General features: G+C 38.2%; 2 protein-coding genes across 2 annotated transcripts in view; one reads left to right on the forward strand and one right to left on the reverse strand.

The window, feature by feature from the left end:
- Positions 1 to 1023, reverse strand: part of LOC121431421 (poly(U)-specific endoribonuclease-like) — a 28871-nt gene extending 27848 nt beyond the window's left edge. The window contains exons 1-2 of the mRNA XM_041628988.1: positions 798 to 1023; positions 1 to 116 (exon numbers count right to left, since the gene is read on the reverse strand). The exon at positions 1 to 116 is cut by the window's left edge and continues 4 nt beyond it. Coding sequence (XP_041484922.1) covers positions 1 to 116; positions 798 to 858 — 177 coding nt within the window. The 5' untranslated portion in view covers positions 859 to 1023. The remainder of the gene's footprint in view (positions 117 to 797) is intronic.
- A 4182-nt stretch (positions 1024 to 5205) lies between these two features.
- Positions 5206 to 23279, forward strand: LOC121431425 (poly(U)-specific endoribonuclease-like). Its single transcript, XM_041628995.1, has 8 exons — positions 5206 to 5333; positions 6998 to 7120; positions 7883 to 8005; positions 10397 to 10522; positions 13113 to 13248; positions 18589 to 18788; positions 20462 to 20682; positions 22615 to 23279. The coding sequence occupies exons 1-8, from the start codon at positions 5276 to 5278 to the stop codon at positions 22855 to 22857; spliced, it is 1230 nt and encodes a 409-aa protein (XP_041484929.1). The 5' UTR covers positions 5206 to 5275; the 3' UTR covers positions 22858 to 23279.
- Positions 23280 to 24902: the final 1623 nt, after the last annotated feature.

The raw sequence follows: 24902 nt of genomic DNA on the forward strand, positions 1-24902 counted from the left end.
ATTACAAACAGTCAGGTAGTCATGGCAACAGTCTCCAAATCGTGCACAGGCACCGTTACACTGGCAATGGCTCGCTCGATCAAAGTTACCACATCGATCTCTACATGACGTCACAGCTAAAAGTAAAGCACAGGGTTTTCACGGTTATCAGAAGAAATCACTAGAGTATCTAATGGGGGGGGGGGGTGGCATGGGGGCAGACTGCCCCCCCCCCCCGACGAGTCACAACTCATCCAACGGACGTATCTCTGCCCCCTGGCGAGTCACAACTGATCCCTTACGTGCCACAAGTGGCCCCCTTTGAACTTGAAAATACTTCTTTTTTGCTTGTCAATGTCTTTTCTGGTGCGATATGTCTTTTACTAATATGGTTGAAGGCCTTGTTTTTTTTTGGGGGGGGGTCAAATTTCTTGGAGGACGAATTCGCCCCTTGAAGAAGTATGAAGATTTTTCTAGAAAGTATTTATAGCACTATATTAATTTTATTCATTTGAAATTGACAGTAAATTTTATAAACCGTATCTCTGACATCTAGAAAGAACAGGTAGAACCATTATATCAATGTTCTGAATAGAGTAATCCATCCGTATCTTTTATAATTACATTAACTATTTATGTTAAATAATTGTATTTTGTTGTTATCTGTATCATGTTAATATGGTAAATAAAACCAAACCAAACCAATCCTACTGAACTATAAATCGGTGTTACGGTCCCCACTCAATGCGGAAAATGTGTATCCCAATGGTATGAACAAATATCATAAAATAAACGCCAAACTGTTTCATGTTACTTACCATTCACAGCTTTGACCGTAACAATAGCTACCAACAGTGTTAGGAAAACTTTAGCAGGCATTGGTCCAATTTCGATCCTTACTATTAGACCAGCAAAAATATATGTTGCTCGAAAATCAAGTTTATTTCTCCGTGTTCAGTTTGAAGAGTCTTTGCATTATTGATAACTCTAATAGTCTAATGTATGTATAGAGTATTTGATTGTACCAAACCAGAACTGAAAGTTGTTGCACTGTCAACCATGTCAACAGGAAATTGATATAAATCTTTGGGGCCGGGTTATTCCCTGGAAGTGTGGTAGTGCCATGTAAAATGATCGATGGGGTATGGGGGGGGGGGAGTCGTTGATGATGTTCCATAAATATATTCATACTCATGCTACCATCCGCTGAATAAAATTACTCATTTAAGTCTTGCTAATGATTGTTAAACCATGTTCCATGTTCTCCCTCACTATCTTCTACCCCTCTCTTTGTACCCCTCTCTCTCTATCTTCCATATACTTTCACTCTCCTGGTTCCGCTCCCTTAACTAGTTTCTTTGTTTGCTTACCCGTCTCCATCTTGTTTTCCTCGACCCCACTTTCTTTCGTGTCTGTATCTCCGTCTATCCCATCTCTCTCTCTCTTTCCATTCCCTCCTTCCCCATCCCCCTTTTTGTCTCTACCATGTCTTTACCTTTTGTTTCTCAGTTACCGTAGCTATGTCGCCCCCCCCCCCCCCATTTAATGTGCTGATCATAGCACGAGCGTAACCCATAACTATCCGAGTGTTCGTTGGATTGGGGGAGCCCACCTCCTGAAATTCCGGTGTTTCCATCGTTATAAAAAAATGAATAGAGCTCTGTCGTATACAGAGACTCCAACCCCAAGCACCTTCAGATTTTGGGATTCTCCAGCCTAGATCCTCTCGCAAACTGGATACTCCAACTTGATGTGCGCGAGCGGCGAAGTCAGGCATTGTGGCCGGGGACCAGATGCTGTAGGGTTCTCTTGTGCTATCCTAAGCCAATTTTTCAATATCATGATGGCACTAAGTAAATAACAGTCAATTAATCAAATCATACATTTTGGCTTAATAAAACTGTTTTTCATATATCATTGTTCATGCATGCATATGAAATTGAAAAGCATCGACATACCCGTACATTTTTGCAATACCTTTATTCGTATCAATCAGTTACGACATTAAGTACTACCTCACCTTATTGACATTTCAACATTATAATATCCATGCCTCAGCCCCATAGCGGGGAGCGCCAGCCTGTACGCACCACAAAAGATCAACGCATGGAGGCACAGAACCGTAGCTACATGTATATAGCGTAACGATCCCACGCATAGATCGCGCGTAGCATTGACGCTCTCTATCGACTTGAATAATCAACTCCGATATGAAAATTAAAATTTCAGATTTTAAAAAGGTGTTTGGGCGGGAGAAAGGCCATTTTAAACGAGAGGAAATACATTTTAAGCGGGGGCCGAATGGCCTGGGCGGGAGATATTGGATCTCAAACGGGAGATTTGCGAAAATGTACTTTTGGCGGGAGATCTCCCGCCGAAAGCGAGAGATTCAGAGTCTCTGCGCATAAAATACCATGAAGCTACATGAAAAGTACTCCATCAGTATAAAGGACCATACCATTACGTGAGAAACAACACGTACACGATCATGAAAAAAAATAACAATATGAACTTTGTGCGCGCTTGAACTTCGCGAGTACTTTGCGAGTGCTACCGTAACGGTGGCCTCAAATAGAGCGCGTTGTCAAAAGAAAAAAAAATCGATGGATATTTCCCTAAGTCCAACAACCGAGCAACACGTAGGCCTATATGTTAATACTGTGGACAGGAAAAAATAAATGCTACAATCATGACCGCAATCCAAGGGTTACGTCATATCCGAAATATTCATTGCATTAACTAAAAAATAACAGTACATTTCCTTTTCATTTCCGCCATTCCTGTAATAAACTAAGTAAACCAGCATACATTTCTACACAGTTAACAATATTTTGCAATCAAACGAGTGAGATTCGGTACATCAGTACAAAGGCGGTGGTAATACCCGAGTTCTTTGGGAGCAAATGGAGGCGTTTTATAATGCAAAAAGAAATGTTTACTATTACTATGTTAGAAGCATGTAATGCATAATGTGTGCCAAAGGTAAACATATTGTTTAAAAAAATCATGCTCAGGAAAATTATTGGTCAATAATACAGGGCCTAAGCAACCCCCCCCCCTAAAAAAAGGGAAAATGAGAGAGAGAGAGAGAGAAAGGAGGATTTTACCTTGGTGGATAGTAATCAAAAGGGTTTCCAATTACCCCCTCCACTTCCCTTGAGGTGCAGAGGCAAAAAATGGCAAAGGAAAAAATTGGCAGAGGTAAAAATGGTCGAGTTAGAAGAAGCAGAGGCGAAAATTGCAGCCGGTAGAAGTCAAAATGGGCATTTAGAAAAAAAAAAATATCTTTGTTGAAATCCAATGTATACATAGCATTATTCTTTCCTCTTATGCGTCTAGAGTTAACACAAAGATGTAGACTTTATTTCAATCATTATTTCATTTATTTGGTTGAAAACCTGATGAATCTCACATTAAATGTGATATTGGATAAAGGTACAGGATATAAACTATTTCATCACAATTTTGAGTGGCAGAGTGTTAACCTGTCGGGAATGTCACGTGAACCGGTGTGTAGTATCGCATGAACGACTGATGCACTTCTATTCTACGTTGCTAAAAAATTAACGAATAACGACGTCCCAAGTTAAAACAAAAAGAGAGACAATTTTAAGATTATAACCCGATTATCTTTTTAGACCTTGTCCTTCTTGACGACAGATGTTTCTTGTACCACGCCCTTTCGTACCAGACGCCGAGACTGGTGTCAAAGACTGTTCCTAAGACTAGTCGCAATCGACTTGCGAACAACTGGTTATCCTTTCTTGTGGTATATTACGCGTACTCAATTTTCATTTATATTGATTAAGCCGCTGAGAAAGGGTAACCAGTCCTGGTAAAGTTGCTTGTAACGAAGGAACAGCGTTATGAAACAGGCACCAGGAACTGACAAACGGAGCATAACCTGCAAGGGGTACGCCCGGATGAAAATATTCATATCTGAATAAATGAGTTAAATTCACAGAGCACAACGATGAAAATGTCATCGAAATCTGATTGCGAATCAAGACTAAATTGAATCTTTTAAGTGTGGCTATGTTTTATGAAAACAGTTTTATGTATGTCCTGGTGAATATGCATTTGGTGGGCTGATGATGTCATGTCCTCCTTTCTCGTTTCCTACACTAAGTTGCACAAAGTTTACCCAATATTTGGTAAAATGGGAACATGCATGTTTGTTGAGTAAAAAGATGCCCAATGCTATGTAAATTTGAAATGTTTCATGGAAATTTACCATTCATACATTTTTTTGTCCAATATTAGGGGTAAAAAATTACCAAACAAACGTGCATGTTCCCTTTTTATCCGATATTAGGAAAGTATTTACTCTCTGTTTTTAGAGTGTATGTTATTTCATAAAATCATAATAAGGGCGATATTTTCGTGTAAAGTAGGCCCCTTTGTAGCAAAATAACTTGCATCAATGGTTATTGTATCAGTTTCAATATGTTTTGTTTGTCATTGGTAGACGAGATTTGAATAGATATTTCATAATTAAAATATAAAAAAATTGTCGGGATATGAGTCACCCTCAGTTTGCTCACTGTATATTCATGGAGACGTGCATATAATACTGTTTTACCGCAATAATAATTAAAAAAAGAACAATAACGTATTTGTAAATCGTTTTTGTAAGAAACTTTCAGTGTTTGTCTGAATTTACATAATCTGTTATAGTCATATTGATTTTAGACTGGAGTCTCTCAAGTTTAAAGGGTCTGGTGCAGAAAATATTATTATCAGTTCGGAATGACTTAAACAAAATGACATCTTGACTCATTTAAATAATAATTTTAAAACGACAAGGAAGTCTTTTGTAGTCTCTGCATATTTCTCTCTCTCCTTTTCTTTTGAATAAAAAAAACCCAAATCGTAATGACAGGTTGTCTCCTACGACCAAGCTATTCTCCAAGAGTCGCTCATGTATTGATCATGTTGATAAACTCATATCGTGCATCTCATCGTTCAGAAATAGCACGGAATGACGGGGAAACAAAACATCTGGAAAATACAATCGATATTTTAGGTTGGAATTTTGGTGTTGAGATGGATTTCAGAAAATATTAATATAAATCCATGTTGATTCACCTTTTTGTCGTTTGCTTTTGAAAGGGGGGGGGGGTCTCCATGCCTCTGCAGCGCACCAGGTGTTATCACTAATTCGTTATCTCGCTTTGAAGATTAACTCAGGATGTATTTTAAGTAATATAAGGCGCTTCAATGCTGGGTTATTTGACTCAACCTCAACGTTTTTCGAGCAGTGCTTTGCGTTGTCTGAAAGACTAATTGTTTTAAGATGAAGGTCGCGCCTATTCTTCTCCTGTGCCTTACGGTACACACCCAAGGGATATTAGGTAACTATTTATATGTTTTTACCACTTAATTTATCTTGCATTTTGTTTTATCATTCTCTGCACTATTCAACTCGCTCATTCTGGCCAATTTCACTATGTCTTTGTCTGTTTCTGTTTGTGGTAACTCCCGTAGGACAGCATTTTTTGCTGGTAAACGCCAAGCTGGTATATAACCAATTACCTTGGAAACATTTAACGTCGAGGTTAATCAGTCATAGTGGCTGACGCAATAGACGACAGATATCACTCTTGGGCCTTTTTTATCAAAGTGGAGACAATGGCAGAGTTGGGATTCGAACTCACAACCTTGCGATTAGGAGTCCAATGCTCTAACCACTCGACCACACGACCCGCGTCACTAAGCCTTTGTTTCTAAAATGGTTTTACGCCTTTTATAATCTTGATTATTTTTATATTGTTTATGACAAAATGGTATATGTTTGAATTTATGCTTACAAAATGAAGAAATGTGTGACGTGGGAGAAAAAAGGTGTTTATAATATGAGAAATAAATAAAGTTCTCGAAACATAGCACATAAAAGCATTTATATCTCATAAAAGGATGAATGGCATATTACCGTTTTCAGTAATTTATGCTTTTTATGCTCCTTGCCAGGTCCGTGCTAAAAATAGTCCGCACCATTGCGTTCAATAACTTTAGCAGATTCGGCAATACTTTTGCGATCACCCATAAAAAAAATCGGGCGCGCGGGCTTGGCGCTGGGCTAGAGCTAATAAAATTAGCGTCCAAATAGGCCGGGTCTGGAAAAGCCCTCCCCATTCATAAACTAAAGATTTCACGGCTTAGCGCGAGACCCGTCCGGATAAATAATGAACAACGGATTCCAAAATTTCTTTTTGAATATTACACGACTTCATTATAATCAAGGACATGGTTGGGCTCAATTACTTCTTTCAATTACAATTGCAATTACATAATTGAAGAAATGTTCAATTAAAATCACTTTTCAATAATTTTTTTTTCAATTTCAATTACCAATTACTTTTGTCAAATACAATTACAATTTAAGTACTTTCTATATATATCATAAATCAGATCATATTATGTTTTGTATGTAGCGCCACCCATGCATTTAGTGCTCTTCTTTATAGCAAAAGTGTCTCCACTCTCCTCCATATCATGGGAAAAGATACAGTTTCATGTAAGAAAGTTAAAAACGAAATTAGCAATCTGCAATCCAGAGTAAATTGAATAATGAATTAAGTAAGGAATGTATTTGAGAGTAATCAAAGTCAATCACAATTTTTCAATTACAGTTACAATTACCTTCCCTCGAAAATTTCTATTACAAATTACAGTTACAATTACTCTTAAAAGCATGTTATTAATTACGTAGTTGATCATTTGCTTTGTGATTGAAGCCAAACCTAACTAGCAATTTCTTTGATCAGATCATCTGAAGGTCACCAGGGGAGCGTTTCATTAATATATTCATCCGACATTTTGTCAGATCTGACATCTTTCCATGATTTTGATTGGCTGAGAGGCACTGCTCCTATGGTAACTGTCGGATAAAATGGGACTTGTCGGATAAAAAGTCTGACAAGTCCTTTCATAAAACGCCCCCGCCCCAGGTGTTATATATCGTCAATATAAACGAATTTTATGTCAATTAACCTTATACTTATTGGGTGAATCACAGGCTCAACTGACTCGTGCGTCGGTAGGTGTAATACTAGCCCCGACTCGTCAAAGGATTGCCAGTGTAACACTGTTTGTGGCAATTATGGGGACTGCTGCACAGACTACTACGCCGAGTGCCTAGGTAAGAAAAATTTAATAGATTTCATTAAAATAAAACGTCAACGATAGCGAAAATTTTAATTATGTGCAGGACCATAAATGCTAATATTTAGCATTGAATTATGTATTTTGTCAACTCGAAGAAGGATTAAAAATAAAATAATAACAATTAATGATTGAAGGTTTCCCCAACAAAAACATATTGTACAATTTGTGTATATTTGTCGACTGATATGTACACCCAAAGTAGGATGAAAATATCAAGTTGCGATTGATTTTTAGAAATGCGTTTGATCGTAACTTTCTGCAACGTGGCAAGAGTTTCAAAGTCAAGTTTGAATATTTAGCAAGACATTACTAATGTTTGGATTCATTATGGACTGGAAAGACCCCCACAAATTCCTGCTAAACCATTTGGTACTAAAAGTTCAAAAGAAAAGTGTAAACACACATTACCATGTTTAAGGGGGCTGAAATCTTTGTAATGCGAAATTAATTGAACTTAACATTGCACAAAAAAGGAATATTGAAGGATTGCACTATAAAAGAAATGTACCTCTGTTGGAAAAAAATACTTTGATTACATCCATGATATGTGGATAATTTTTCTTAACCAACTTTCCGACGTGTACAGTATGGATTTTTTTTGGTTTGTATTTGTGTACTTTATTTTGTGATTTATATGATGCTTATTGATTTACATACCAGTAATTTGATCAATAAAGAGTTCAAAAGAAAAAAAACGGGCCCCTGAATTTTCATGTGTGCTGTTATCACAAACCAGGTGGCGAATATTCTTGCCAGTCGAGATGTGGGGAATCCTACAATCGCAACAATCCATGCCATTGCAACGACTTATGCAAGCAGTACGACAACTGTTGCGCGGACTACGACGACTTATGTTCAGGTAAGTGTAAACAGCGGGGGGGGGGGGTGCCCCCTCACTTTTTGAAGCACTAAAAAGTGCCTTTTTACGCCTTCAGTGGCGGATCGAGGACTTTCAAAAACGGGAGGCACATTTTTCGATGAAAATTTGACAAGAAAAAAAAAAAAAACCAAGAAAAAAAAAATTACCCAAAATTTAAAATTTGAGGCCATTTCGTCCCCGGGGAAAAATGAATAGAAAAGGTCCTCACTGTTATTCAATTTTGATAAAGTTTTCAGCATTTTGCTCTGTGAATATTTTACTCTATTTATTTAGATATAAATATTTTCATCCCGGACCATGCCTTAAGGATATTTTTTTTTAATTAATACATTTTTTTGTCTCTGTCTCAGTAAACTCCTTGATAAGGCTAAAATCATTTAAAACAGATAGTTTAGAATCAGTCCCTTAAAATGTCGGTGAACGGGGCAGCAATCAGGAGGGCACCAGGTCTTACCAAGATGAAGCTATGACTGATTGGCGAATGATATGGAGAACACTGTACTTTTGATAATTTATAAGACACGTCCATAGATTCGATTCGATTTTTTTTTGTAGATTAGATTGATTTTGTTTATACACGGTTAAAAAGCCCAAACAGTTCACAGACTGATTTACATTGGGGCCGTGTGGAACATAATATACAATTGACATAGTAAACATTTTAAAACCAGTCATCATCACCATTATTACTATTATTATATAACATGTAATATTATGTATTGCACTGTACTTTCAGCCTTTATCTGGTGTTCACATATGCGATATGATGATGATATATATTTTTTCGAGTTATACCCTTTATATTTTGCACTGGTATGCGCACCTAATTGAGCGCCTTCAAGCGGCTTCGGAGTTGACGCTGCCGAACCGATTTACCTTTGGCACCGGCAAGATTTTGCCTTGAAGCGAAGAGACGTTTTCTTTTACAGTGTGTTTTAAGTGTAACAAAGCTTGTGTGCGCTTGCGAAATCTCTTAATAATAATAATGATGATAATAGATAATTGGCATTTATATAGCGTTTTATCAATCTACGACTGCTCAAAGCACTTCACAATTATTATTACCCGGTCACTTGATTCATAACATTTCAAGCAGCCTGTTAGGCGCACACTTGCTAAACCAACCCCAATGACGGTTGTTTCCTACCGGTACCCAATTAGCACCTGGGTGAGAGTGGCAAAGTGTGGATTGACGCCTTGCCAAAGGACGCAAGACCATAGTGGGATTCGAACACACGACCCTCTGATTACAAGGCGAGGTTGGATTGACAGAACCGCTACACCACGGCACTTCCACTCTTCTATCCAATTAGCGGTCCTATACTTCTAAAATCTTAAAATATATCCATATTTTTTTTTGTTCGAAATAGACACCAGAAATGAAATACTCCGAAAATTTGTTTTGCCCAATTGATCGTGGGCCTGGCAGCCGCTCTGCAGCGCCAGATCGACGAGGCTCTATCCCTTTAATCGCTGAACGCCAAACAGGGTAGCAGCAACTCCCATCTTTTAACGTCTTTTGTCTGACGCGGCCGGGGTTTGAACCCCCGACCTCCCGGTTGTGAGACGGACGCTTTACCAACTGAGCCAACACACCGGTTACTATGGCCTTAACTGCTGAGAACTATAAAATAAAACCATTTTTAATAAGATAAAATCATTCAAATTGGCGTACAAAGCGTCGTTAAAAAACAATCGACAAGAACAGGGGTGTTGATCCATGTGTCGGATGGCGAGTGGGGATATACAGGGAAATATAAAAAAAGATTACGTTTGAAGTCTTTAGTTTTTAAAAATACCGGTCTTGAAAACGGGTGGAGAGAGCATTGGCGGCGGAAGCAAAAAAAAATTGGGGGTGTCTACCTGAAATTTTGGGATGGACACATGTAAAAAATTGGACAAGTACCCCAAAAATTTTTGACAAGCAAAAAAAAAAAAAAAAAAAAGGTCATCAACCTAAATTTTAGGGGGGGGGACAACACACGTTTCAGTGGGTCCACGTGAATTTAGGGGGGGACACAGGAAAAAAAATTGACAAGCAAAAAAAAAAAAAAAGGTTATCGAAAATTTTTTTAGGGGGGGGACCGTCCCCCCACCTAAAATTTAGGGGGGGGGGGACACGTCCCCCCGTCCCCCCCCCCCGCTTCTACCGCCTATGGGAGAGAGTAACAACACAAACCCATTTCCTGGTAACCAATCCTACCCCTCCCTGTATTGTTAAATGCTCTCACCTACGTGTATATCTACAATTCCCATCAGGCCCCGATGCATGTGTTAGATGACAAATTCTCAAGAATTTTAAAAATCAGTTCAAATGAAAGTAAAATGGGCCGTTGAATTAATCCCATGTGTGATGTTATTTCAAACCAGCTGGTGACCCAAACTCTTGCCAGTCGAGATGCGGGGAAACGTACGATCAGAGCAATCCATGTCATTGCAACGATGCATGCAAGCAGCACGGGAACTGTTGCGATGACTACGACAATTTATGTTCAGGTAAGTGTTAACAGAGCTAACGGATCTCACTCACCTTGTTACTTGCTAGGTATAATTTGAATAATCCTGTATGAAAGGCCGCCATGAAATTATTTTTTTTTGTGCATGATAATCTAGACCCGCTTCTACACTTTTTTCAGATTTGAGCGAGAGCTTGTATTTTATTTTGTTTATTTATTATTATATTTTTATTTCGGGTCAGGGAGCATGCGCAGTTCAACGCTGAGGGAACATATCGAGCATGAGCATGCGCAGTTGTCCCCATGATAGTACATCGAAAAATACACGGAGCTAGAAGAAAACTATAAGGAGCTACTTGCAGCGATGTGCTTTCCTAGTGAAAGTATACATTGCCACAGGATCGCGAATTGACCAATCTTAAAAATTTTATCGAGGTCGGATGTACATGTAAATTAAGAAAGTTATGACATTTTAAAGTTTCATTTAATTTCACAAAACAGTTGTATGCACATTCCAATTTTTTCTGACTTATGATTTTCATTACAGATCGAGCATACCGATCTCTTACAAGTAGGAGTAATACCGAAAATTTGTAAACAAATTATAATTTATTCCTATTAAAGCCTCTCCATTTACTATCTATTGTCCACGGCGGACGACATTCGGATACTAATGAGTCAGAAAGATCATGAAGATAGGAGGGTATTTGAATTCCAGTTCATCGTGGCATAGCCGTGAACCAGAATAGCCTGGTGGTTAAGTGGCTGCCCGGAAAGCAGTAGATGGCAGGTTCGAATCCCACTGGTTCCATTTTTTTCTGACTTATGATTTTCATTACAGATCAAGCATACCGATCTCAAATAGAAGTAATGCCGAAAATTTGTAAACAAATTATAATTTCCTCCTATCACAGCCTCTTCATTTACTAAAGGTTTAGAACATTGCCTTTATTCCAGACCTTATCATATCAAAATTAATAATTTTTTTTATCAAAACCAAAACCCTATTATATCCTTATTCATGTGGAATAACAGTATTAGAAAGCTTAAAGGACAAGTCCACCCCAACAAAACTTGATTTGAATAAAAAGAAAAAAATTCAACAAGCATAACACTGAAAATTTCATCAAAATCGGATGTAAAATTAGAAAGTTATGACATTTTAAAATTTCGCTTCATTTCACAAAACAGTTATTATGAACGAGCCAGTTACATCCAAATGAGAGAGTCGATGATGTCACTCACTATTTCTTTTGTTTTTTATTGTTTGAATTATACAATATTTCAATTTTTACGATTTTTTTTATTAGTACCTCCTTGCCTGAAGCATAAAATGTTAAATTAATGGAATTCCACTTGTTCAGGGAGGAATGAATCGTCTGCGTTCGCGGAAGGGGGTTGGGGCGGGGTGCCCGCACACTTTCGAGAAAACTGGGAGAGCTTTTCTCGAAAGGGTGGTTTGAGGGATAGGAGTCAAATTAACGCATCCATATGATTTTCTGAATACTCTTATGTCAACATCAAATTTTGATGCATTTTTTTGTAATAAAAAGCGTGGAAATTGTTGCTTGCTCGCTCTCAACTTTCATAAATTTTGGCCAATACTACATATCTGGCTTCCTTACATTTGTTTAACTCATTACGTCACCGAGTGTTAAAAGAAAGAAAGAGAGCTTGCAGTTTTTGTGATTTTGAATAAAATTGCATGAATTGCGGATCCTGTATGACGCCGCACATTTTTCACAGGAAAAAATGACAAAAAAGGTCCTTGGTTAAAAAAAAGGAGGGGACACACTTGTGATAGAAAGGCATATTAACATTAAAAATGTTGACAATGCCTCTCAAGGAGGGGGGGGGGGCACGGGCCGGATATGTCTCCCCGGATCCGCCGTTGCACTAAACAATTCCGCACAACCATATAGAACAATTGAGTTATCATGATAAATAGCGTAATTTCTATTCTAAATATGTTTGAATTTGCATAGTGTGATGAAACCAATCTGTGGCGTAAGGAGCCAACAATTTTAAGGGGGCCAGGTATGGCGTATCGGGCCAAATAATGTAATTGAGAAACACCAAAAAAATAAGAATTTCTTAATTAAAAAAAAATCGAATTATGACATCAAATTTCACATTTCCCTCTTTCCCTTTTTTTGTTGTCATTTTTGTTTTTATTCTATTTATTTATCTATTTATTTATTCATTATTTTTTTTTTTTGGTGGGGGGGGGAGTCAAGCAAGTCTCTTTAGTCTCACTTCCGATCAGTTACGATGAGTTACGCCCACTACCGACCTTGCAGATGCATAGAGATGGCTGCGTCCATGTTGCGTCCACTAATCCGTGTCTTTCCGCGGCGGACGTAACTCAACGTAAGTGACTGTGTGACTGTTGCTTTACGGCTCCTACAATTCCGTAAGATTGGTATGTTAGATGATACTCGATTACACATGTAGTACACATCATTGATCATATTAAAGAAAAAAAAGATGGACTTGAAAAAAAAAAGACAGAAAGAAATTGAACTAACCATGATTTTTTTTTCACATTTTCTTCGAGCAGAATATGTACATGCCTAAAGTGAAGTCTCTCATTCGTATTAATATAAACTCATTTTTATCATACATGAAAGGAATAGGTGATATTTCGTCTTTAACTGAAGCATTATGGGAAGCTGATGTCAATCGTCTTAGCGGCTCTGACTTGGTCGTCAATAAGCAAAATCCCGTAACCAGTGTCCCGGAGCGAAATGATGTATCATCGCAGCCGTAAGTAAAATTATACATTTTGGAAAGAGCCTACGAATTCCCAAACGATTCAAAATTCAATCAATATATAAATGATAATGATAGTATTAGTAGTAGTGCTAGTAGTAGTAGTAGTAGTAGTAGGAGTAGTAGAATTAGAAGTAGTAGTAGTAGTAGTAATAATAATAATAATAATAGACATTTATATAGCGCCATCTATCTAGAAGTATTCTATCCCGAGGCGCACAAGAAAAGAAAGAATGAGAAAGTTTGGATGAGTGTTAAAGTGCCAATAACTAATACTGTTAGTATAATAAGAATAATGATAACAATAATATTTATAATAATAATAATGATAATAATAACTCTCGCGCGTTAAGATGGGTAAATGGCACAAACCTTTTAAATCATGAAATTTTGAGCCTTAATTCGTCGACTTTTCTACATTCATCCCCTTCGGAGATATTCCACACTCTCTCACACACACACACATGGAAATATGAGTTTGACCTGTTTTTTTCTCCCGATTCCCAATCCTACACAATGCATGTTTAATATGAAAAAAAAAATCCATAATTTAGTGTTCGAAATAGACATGAAATGAAATACTCCGAAAATTTGCTTTGCCCAATTGATCGTGAGCCCGGCAGCCACCGTGCAGCGCCAGATCGACGGGGCTCTATCCCTTTATTGTTGAACGCCAAACAGGGTAGCAGCAACTCCCATCTTTTAACGTCCGTCTTTTGGTCTGACGCGGCCGGGGTTTGAACCCCGACCTCCCGGTTGTGAGACGGACGCTCTACCAACTGACCCAACACACCGGTTTTCATTCAAAAGATTATGTAATCTCCTTTAAAATGGTACTACGCTTGCTATGATCATACCATCACAAAAAAGAGCAGGATTCAAAAGTGTTTGGTGAGGTCTGAAGTGAAAACTGCAAAACGAGCAGAAATAGTGATGAAGGGTCAATACAAAACATGATTCTTTTGTCTGTTTTAATAGAGATGAAAATCCATTCAAATCAAGCACCAGCTTTTTGCATTTTTATGTTTTGTTGTGGTTTATGTTGTGATGGTTATGTGAGATATCATGGTTTAAGTGGTGGTTTAAAAACCCATGGATGTTTGTTTGTATGTTGTGTGGTTGCTTGTGCAAAGGTGTGTTTGATTCCATATTAATATTGATGTTAATGTACATGAAAACAGAAACCGCTGAGAAACTCGGTGAATTTCAATATTGTATCACTTTGCAACTTTTGAATTTTGACTTTGCCCCACATTTCAAGGCACCGCACCTCCATGTGAACCATGATAATATCATGTAGGGTATCATTTTAAATAAAATTAAATGACCTTTTCATTGATATTAATTACCAATTAATAGTTATTAAAATCGAGGAGGGATTATCGATCAAAGTCAAAAGAAGCCGCTGACTCACTCATCACCACTGAAAAAAGAACAGTTACTTTCAAAATTGTGTCATTTGGCAACTTTTTCAATTTTGATCTTGCCCCCCTTCCCCATTTCAAGGCACTGCACCTCCATGTGAACAATAATCATATCATGTAGGGTGTAATTTTAAAGAGAATTAAATGATTAATTCATTGATATTTACTAAAACTGAGGAGGTATAATCGATCAAAGTCAGATTTCCAAGCTTTTTTGAGGAGTTTATATACATAATATGTATGTACGTGTGTGTGGGTGGATGTGTGGGTGGGTGCTAGCTAGATCAATAAGTCCCTTTACAGAGACGGGCATTGTTCGAGAAATGTAACCTGATACCACGAATGAGAGTGGAGGTCGATTGGTTGCATGTTTCCTCGCAAATCAAATATTACTCTCCGAACGGGACAAGTGTTAACTGATTTTGCGCGTATCTCCATAGCTCTTAGTCAGGCAGCATATGTCATCTACTTCGACAAATTGGCTAAGTCTGATTTTTCACTTTCATGTGATTGGTGAAATCACGAGGAACAACTTTCAACTTGGTGAAAATTTCTAATGGTCATCTTGATCATGTGAGGGGTCAGAATGGGGTCAACAGGGGTCAATTTTTGAAATTTCCCCGACATTGTCGAGTCATACATCAAATTGCTTTTCTTGGTCTACTGAACAAGAAAGTGTACACAACCATATACTCTTGACCTCCCGTTAATAAGTTATGACCGGAAATGTCAAAAGGTCAACAAACTTTCGGTAAATGGCAAATTACATTGAAAGTGTTAAGAAAGCTCCTTTTCCGTGCTTTAATGCATATGTGTACTTTTTTAACTTCGATTTTGAAGTTCATCTTCAGAAATCCTTATCCAGAAGATACAAAGGGTCAAAACAAGGTCAGGGAAAGGTCAAAAGGTCAACAAACTTTCGTTGGTATCCAAAATACACTAAAAGCGGTTAGAATCTTAGAAGTTGGTTCTTTATTTTGAAAAATCTCTATCTAAGTAGATATCATCCATTAGATAAAATGGGGTCAAATGTACGTGCTCACTTAGGAACAAATACATGAACAGAGATAGACGTCGAATTCGGCGTGGTATCATCCGGGGGGGGGGGGGCACTCAGTATACAATGCATAGTGGGTATGTGCCGCGGAGGGGACCCCCATTTTCACACTCAAATTTCCGTTCCAAGGCATAGCATTTTTGCCTTGTTGAGAAAAAGAACAAAGAAAGCCGCTCCAAGGCATAGCATTTTCTTCTTATCGAGAAAAGAGAAGAGAGAAATCCGCTCCAAAGCATCGCATATTTTTCGTTACGCCGCTCCGAATGAATGAGCTGCAATTTTGGTGAAAAGCGGCCGCAGAGCTCCCCGGCGGAAGCCGCGCTAGCTGCATCATGCACGCATGACCGTTCCGTAGGGATGCATACGCGCTCACACGCTGGCGATCCGTTCCAAGGACCCCCGTTTTCACAAACATTTGTCGTTCCGATGCCCGTTCCGAGGACCCTCCTTTTTACAATAAGCCCGCTCCAAGGCCCCCGTTTTTTGTCTCGCCCGCGGCACACCCCCACCACTTTTTTGGTCGAGTGCCCCCACCCGGGGTATCAAAGTATTGCAGGAATATCTCGAAACGACTTGACAAACACTCATGCCCTTCGAAGTCGTATCATCTTGATGATGATATAAATGCAGCTAGCTCTTTCCGAGTTTCTTGATTTAGGAATTCAATTCAAGTTCATTTCCTTTTCAGTTTACTTGTCTTTGGTATGTAAAGATACATTTCATCCATTTGCTTTGTACAGAATATTTTATTCACCATAAATTATTGTAATGTATTCGGGTATACAGTATGTGTAATACTATGTTAGCAGATATCGATTGATCAGTGCTCCCAGCTCCTAAGAAAGATGCCTTACATCTCATTTGGATTAAAGTACGAATAAGATTATGAGATTAGGATTGAGGATGATATAAGCTGGGCTCCAATTGCTCCTTAATTAATTCTAATATGTGACGGTTATATTACATGTATTTCTGACAAAGAGGCAATATCATGCAGGCATGCTCACTGTAGTCAGTCACGGGTGTCCATCTAGTCTACATTCTAGACGTCGGTGTACTTGTTATTTCTCTCCATTTGCTTCATTCTCCATCTCCTGCGCGCCTTCCCCAGTGATCGCGCTATCCCCTCTTTCACGCCCTATGGTAGACAGGTAGGAAATCGTGCGGCTGTTTTCATTTCGGGCGTAGAGGTCGAAGATTGTGTTCATTGATCAATAACGCAACTGAAAAGTAGAACAGTCCTGACAAAGGACTAGTGTCCATCATGCGGATGTGTTATATTCTGACCATTACTCGATCTCTGGAGTCAAGAAGGACTACACATTTCTGATTATGTGCTGCCATTAACACGGCTTGTAGGCCTACTATTCATGTGTGTCTTTTTTCCAGAGCATACAACACATATACCGCAGTGGGGGAGGCAGCTGCCCCCAGAAATTGTGAAGACTTGCATTTTTACTTAAAAATAGATATAATTGAACAAAAGAATGTTCTAAATACTTATAAATTTCACTTTACAAAATGCAAAATTGCCCAATGATAAGCTCAGAACAGCACATGCACCAGATTGTGTCGTCCTTCTTGGCTCCAGAGATCGAATGGTCATAATATATCATAACAGCATAATGGACACCAATGACTACAATGAGCATGCCTGCACGATGTTGCCTCTTTGACAGAAATGATATAACCGTCACACATTAGAATTATAATTGAGGAGCAATTGAAGTCCATCATCCTCAGTCCTAACCTCATCATCTTATTCGCAAGTTCATCCAAATGAAATGTTAGGCATCTTTCTTAGGAGCTGGAGCACTGATCAATCGATGTGTTTATTCTGTCAATATAGTATTATACTTATACCCCAATACATGTACATTACAATAACTTCTGCTAATTAAAATATTCTGTACAAAGCAAATGAAGGAAATACTTATTTACATATGAAAGACTAGTAAATTGAAAATGAATTGAACTTGAATTGAATTCCTAATAAAAAAAATCGGAAAGAGCTGGTTGCACTTTTCACATCATGAAGATTATTTCAATGGCATAAGGGTTTGTTAAGTCGTTTCAAGGTATCAAGGCAATACCATGATACCACATTGAATGTATTCGACGTCTATCTCTGTTTATTCCGGTTTTGCTCATAAATAAGAATATTTTACCCCATTATATAAAATGTCTTCTTAGATAGAGACTTTTCAAAATAAAGAACCCACGAAAAATAAGACTTCGAAAATTCTAACCGCTTTTAGTGTTTTTTGGATTCCAATGAACGCTAGTTTGTTGACCTTTTTACCTTTCCCTGACCTTGTCTTGACCCTTTATATCTTCTGGATAATGACTTCTGGCGATGGACTTATCAAAATCGAAAATAACTAAAGTACACACATGAATAAAACACGGAAAAGGGGCATTCTGAACACTTTCAGTGTCATTTATCAAAAGTTGGTTGACCTTTTGACATTTCCAGTCATAACGTTTTTAAGGAAGGTCTAGAGTATATGATTGTGTACAATTTCTTGCTCAGTATAACAAGAAAAACAATTTGATGTGTCACTCGACAGAGTTGGAGCAATTTCAAAAAATGACCCCTGACACCATTTTGATCCCTAATATGGTCAAGATGACCATCAGAAATTTGTCACCAAGCTGCAAGTTGTTCCTTGTGATGTCACCAATCACATAAAAGTGAAAAAATCAGACTTAGCCAAATTTTCGAAGTGGACGGTAAATCATGACATATGCTGCCTGACTATCTGATCACACCTTTAAAAAGAAAGAATTACCTTTTTTTTCTCTCTCTCTTAAGTCATTTCGACACCCTTTTTCCCCCATTTATGATTACAGTCTCTTCACCCACGTGAGTCAGGCAAGGATCTCCACCGGAACCTGGCCGACGTTCAGGGCTCTTCTTGATAACTACCAACTCCTCACTGGTACCTTAGATGTCAACACAGTTTTGGAGAGTCAAGAGGTCCAGAGCTTTCTTGATGCTGTATTCGGAACCCAGGTGATGGACCTAACATACGATTACCTGCAAGGAAGGGGTAATGAATGCTATCCATTTTTTAGTATTCCGTCCTGAATAAACTTTCTCTGCTGAATAATATATATATATTATTTACAATTTTTTCAATCAGTGGGCAAGTGATTCTTTTTAGAATGAAAATCTACATGATCTAAGAACATGAATTTTAAACGTGGCGAGAGATAGTTGGTAATTATAACCAGAATTCATCATAAACTGGTACTGGTATATGATATATATATATATATATAAAGTAGCCCCCACCCCTTAAACATCCATAATTTCTGAAGCACTGGGATTTTAAAACATATCTTTACATGGGCAAGTATGTAATTTTGTAAATGGAAGCTACCCTCTGAGTGAATCTAAGGGACGTATTTTATGTCATGTTTCAGTGAGCACCACCAGAAGGCAAAATTGTCACTTTTTAAAAGTCACAAGTAAAATTGCATGACTTTGATTTCAGTTTCTTGGAACAAAGTCCACATTCTCATCATGAAATAATAGAATGCTTGTAAATGACACTTTCTAAAAGACGATGCAATTTTTTAGGCTATCAGTCATCAGTCAAACTTGCTATAATTCATTTTTGTTACACATTTCTATCAATGAAAATGATTGAATATGATGACAATTATTTTTGGAAAGAGTATCTTCAACATCATTCATCATTGTACGGTTCAATGAACATTCAATGAAAACAAAAAATACGATTTTAAAATGTAATCGAAAAGTATCGTCTCAATTTGGTAATTGAAATGATCTTTTCTCAAACCTTTTCGTTATGTTCACGACCAATTAGCATGCTTCGATGATTCAAAGGCGTTTGATTAATCCTTCATGCTTGAATGAACATGTGGAATATGATAGGCCCTTTTCTTAGGTTATCGGAAAAAATGCAATTGCTAACCATGGATATTTTTCACACAACTTCTTGCTTGGTTTGTTTGATTTTGAAATAAAAATCCCGATATCTAAAGCTTAAGTGAGCACACAAGATTCGAAAATTACGGAAATGAGAAGAAAGGCCTTGGCCCCATTCTGCGGTATCGAATGGCTATTTCGGTGTGCGCGCCGTTTGGATATTGTCACACTGAAAACCGTCGATGAAACAAGCCCTTATTTCACTCTTGTCAAAATTCTGGCTTCCTCTCTCATATATATTGTGTACAATATGAGAAAAGATAAATCAAGCATGTTTATCACGGCAACCAGAGCTTTTATTATTATTATTTACATAAAGAGTATTTCATACTTCTGCCACATGGTAAAACCCGCGGGCTAGAACTGTTCAAGATGTAGGCGATATGTGTATATGCACTGACAGGTCCCCCCACAAAAATGAATATATGAATTAAAAAAATAATAATATTAGAGATACGATATCCCCACTCCCGGTCGCCGTGGGTTTTTGGAACCGGACATGGTGGCTCAGTGGTAGAGCGCCCGCCTCATGGATGGGGGTCGTGGATTCGATCCCCGGCCGAGTCATACCAAAGGCTATGAAAATGAAACATTCTGCCTTCTTGTCAGGCACTCGACGTATGAGAACGGAGAAGGGTAGTAATAACATATTATGTTATGCAGTGCCTGCTGGAAGATCAACGCTTACAGCTGAGAGTAACTATATACCCTTGGTAAATAAGTGTTACTATTACTACTACTATTCTCATTTTCTTTCTCTGCCACCAGGCTACGTTTCCTCAGTATCTGATCTCAGAGCAAAAGTTGAGAAGATGTGGTTTGAGCCCTACTCCCGTTCTGGTGGCACCCTGGACACCTCCGGTTTCGAGCACGTGTTCGTTGGTGAGGTCAAGAATAGTAAAGTCAGTGGCTATCATAACTGGTTTGCATTCTACGAGGACGAAGTGGAAGGAAAAGTGAACTACTATGGCTTCACCAGTGAGAACGAGGTAGGTGCACTAAAGTCAGACCGTTGCTTTTAAGTAAAATATTATTTTTTATGATTAATATTGTTGATAAATATTTTATTCAAAGTTTGAAGAGGTGTGGATGAAAAAAAATCCTTACTCAATGTTGGCAAACGCTGATACGGAAAAAAGGTTTCCTAATGCTTACTCAACTGTTGAGCGATTTGCAGAGCATCAGCGAATGATAATTATGCTTGCTTATAGCGCTTAATACTTACTTTGTCAGAAATCTCTAAGCGCTCTACAGTATATGCAGAATAATAAGCCAGTTCGTAGTTCCTTTTTGCGCACGATCAAAAGATTCTACGCATGATCAGAGGAAGGTCATTTGTACGAAAGTGACTTGGTGGTTTAAGATCTAATGAGATAAGCACCATTTTTGATGTCTTGATTATTCATATATTTTTTGAATAGTGGTTTTCATCTCAATCCACAAAAGACAACAATGCGTCCACGAACGACTGGTATTTCACAGTTTACCAAGAACATTGTGCAACATGCTATGATATGCATTCAAAGTAGGAATGCAACAAATACCTTCATAAGGTGTTCATTGGTGTGCTATTCTAGTCACCTGGTCTATTCAATTTCTTCATCCTGCTGTGTAAGGCAAGCTTACGTAATATCTTGCTTTGAAATCTGCCTATCATAATGAAAGAAATGAAAGGTCATTTGACCGAAATTGTCCATGAAGTAACTACGAACTGGTCTATTACCCTGGCTTTAGCAGCGCAGCTGTTACGCGCGCTGCGTTTCAAGGAATAAATTCCTGCCAGGTACCCATTTACCTCACCTAGGTTGAGTGCTGCACATTGTGGATCAATTTCTTGCTGAAGGAAATTACGCCATGTTTGGGACTCGAACCCACGACCTTCTGTTTCAAAGTCGGGAGACAAATCCACTGGGCCACAACGCTCCATGTATGATGATTACGCTACTTTGCCGTTTTAAATGTCACAAAAGCCATCAACAACATGGCGTCAAATGACATGATTGAGGAACTTGGAACTTCTTTCCGACTGGGGTCAATGACAGGGGCAACGGGACGGTTTTCAATGTGTGTGTGTGGGGGGGGGGTGACCATGCAAAAAAATCACAATCGTATGATCATTTGTACGTTTTTACATGGTTTGGGAAAAAAAATTGTGGGCTGAACCCCCACCCCGCTTCCGCGGCCCTGTATAACAATTTAATCTCATTTACTGTACCACTGACTCCTCGTGACGATTCTTGCCTGTTCAGCCGATAAACAAAGGGAAACGTTGCATTTTATATTGTTTGTCATTGCTATAAGAATTGAAAAAGAAATAACCGTTCACGGGACTTTGGAAACTTTATTGGAAATTTTTATTTGCGATACTTACGATGGTTCTTATTGTGTTTGAATCAATTTAGCAAATTTTTAAATTTAGTCACTCACAGTTTGTTTATTGTGCATTTCGGCGGTTATTTGGTATGGGCGGATAGCAGCCAACCCAAATCACACGCGTAAAATTAAATAGCAATCAATTATCATCCCCTTTCCAAGATTGGCCCAGTTGTTTCTTTTTGTATGGTCACAACAACGGAGGTGGTAGTAGTCGCGGTGGTATTCAGGGTGTATTGCAATTAAAATGCGCGCGAAGTTGAAACGCGCGCTACGTTTTTTCATAGAAAAGTCTTGGGTTTAACGAGAGGAGCTCAAATGCAGTTCAAATGCGTGTTGCATATGCTTTGAAATTTCTTCACACCCATATCTCCATTAAATTAGTTCTACAATGACAAAGTACTTTTTTTAATGATTTAACAATCAGATATGTAGGCCCCCGTAATGTTTATTAGCTATCAAACTTGCCAGCATCAATGCGATATATGGATCCATTTTATACTTGGTTTCTTACCATCCATTTTCTCCCCTTGTCGATCGACCTGCAGCCAAACCAAATCCTAATGCAGTTTCGTCTTGATGCCCCCAATGGTTCCTCGTATTACAAGGAACTCTCTTCCATCCTCTACGGGGCAAGTCCGGAGTTCGAACTCGCAATCTTCACCGTTTGCTTCATGGAGAATCGCAACGGTTTAACCACCTTCACCATCAATGGTGGACAGGAACAACAAGTGCAGACGTGGGACTACAATGGCCAAGATTACGTCGGATCTGCCTATTTCAATGTCTGATATGGATCAATATTCTGCACATCATTTACTTTGCACATAGTGTAGAGCTTCATGACTTGGGTAAAATGTAAATCCTGAACATGATCATATAGGGAGGATATGTATAATCTAAACATAAATACTAAATTACCTAAAATCAAACTTATCAAACCAAAATTGAACAGAAACATTTTCTTCGAGGAAACCCAGTTTCATTGTTTTAATTATCATCATTATTATCACTATATTTTGATTATTAGTATTGTTATTATTATCATTGTTACTATTGTTATCATCATTATCCCTAAACCAATTAAGGGTTTATAAAGATAGAGATCCGGCTTACAATCTAATATGTATATCAAGTTCGTGTTTAAGAGAGAGCGATAAATGTTATAATTATAGCATGTGCCTAGAACTGAAATGAAATTAAACAAAAATGATGCATTTTGTTGTTGGTTTCTTCCTTTTTGAGTTTGTTTCGATAGAGAGAGCCAAAAAAGCAGAGCAACGTAAAGTGAGATGGGGATTTCTCCTCGGAGGTGGGCTCTGATTTTTCAAGAGAGAAAGGGGCGGGGGGGGGGGGGGGGGGCTGGGACATGCATAGACACAGACACACAGACAAAGATTCACACATTTATACAACCTTAGAAATCCTGCAATCCTTGTATAGGGCGCTCTATATTATGAAGAAGTTGGTTTATCCAGTATGGATGCAATTTACTTAATCAGGTTATCATGACTATACTGCCGGTTTCATGCCCATAGAGCAGTCGTCAGATCAGTTACTGCTGTAAGCTTAAGCCATTGAAACGAATTGATAAGCCCTGGTCGATAGCCGGCATTATCCTGGACTCCAGGAAATTCCTGCTCTTTTACCATAACCGTTACGAAGAAAGAGTCCGACAACGTCTCCATGGGCAGCCTCGATGGCGCCGTGGTTTGTGAACTCGTTGTACCTACATCCTCAAAAACCGACCAGAGAACTTCCAGTCCGGTGTACTTGGCTTTAACCGAGATGTCGGACTTGTCATCTTCCTGCAAAACCTCATGCACCAAACCAGAGGGAATATGCAAGGATGTGCGCAAGAATTTGCAGACAAATTCCAGCTATGCAACGTCGCCCAAGCCGGTGAAAAACACGTTGTCTATTCTATTTGTGATAAGGTACTGATAACTTATCGATAAATCTCGTTTTTTTGGTGAAACGCAATGTATAGATTTTACTTGAAATAATACAAATATACTGTATTAATAAGATTGTCAATTTCATTTGGGTCCCGTTGCAGAAAGAGTTGCGTTTAAACGCAAGTCAAAAATCAATCGAAAGTCAAAAATGCGCGCTGTTGATTGGTTGAAAATCAAGTTGCGCGTGATTTTTAGAGTTGCGTTTGATTGCAACTCTTTCTGCAACGGGCCCCAGGTAATTTAGTTTTTGAAAATCGGAATATTTGCCAGATTTTCTGCATTCATTGTATAATTAAGAAAAAAATACAATACGAACATAATCATAACATGACTAAATAAAGTCCATTATCATATGACAATTTTATGATAGACAAGTGATAACATGATTTAGACACAGGTACAAAATCAAAGTAGTGACGAAAAATTCTGGAAGTCATAGCAGCCAATATAACATTATTATGGCAATTTTTTTGAAACGTAACACCTCGAAGACAAAAGGCGTGTCGATGTATTCCTAGCTCGTTCCTTAATGCTATCTGGTGGGAAGAAAAAAAAATTGAAAAATGAAATTAAGGAACAAGATAACAATATCATCTAATGAATTATGTATTTATCTAAGTTTATGTTCCTTCTCTTATTTCGCTCGGGAGTATAATGCTATTAGGGTGATTTGGAATGCCAAAACATCTGGCAATCGCAATGGTTGGATATGCACAATGTTTGTAATAACGACAGTGTTCATGTTCGGAATTTCGTAAAGAAATAACTAATTTTAACGAATTCCCGGTTTGCTTGCTCCTAATATCTGAAGGTAGCCTCGAATCCATCCACCCATCTATATCTTATTGTTCGAAATAGAAATCTAACGTACACATACT

This window comes from Lytechinus variegatus, chromosome 17 (assembly GCF_018143015.1).
Source record: "Lytechinus variegatus isolate NC3 chromosome 17, Lvar_3.0, whole genome shotgun sequence".
Lineage (NCBI taxonomy): Eukaryota > Metazoa > Echinodermata > Echinoidea > Temnopleuroida > Toxopneustidae > Lytechinus > Lytechinus variegatus.

What these genes read in the sequence shown, in the direction of transcription:
- LOC121431425 (XM_041628995.1), top strand. Translation starts at nt 5,276, where the DNA reads ATGAAGGTCGCGCCTATTCTTCTCCTGTGCCTTACGGTACACACCCAA. An exon ending in ACACACCCAAGGGATATTAG is followed by an intron (nt 5,334 to 6,997) that starts GTAACTATTTAT and finishes GGTGAATCACAG; the next exon opens with GCTCAACTGACTCGTGCGTC. An exon ending in CTACTACGCCGAGTGCCTAG is followed by an intron (nt 7,121 to 7,882) that starts GTAAGAAAAATT and finishes ATCACAAACCAG; the next exon opens with GTGGCGAATATTCTTGCCAG.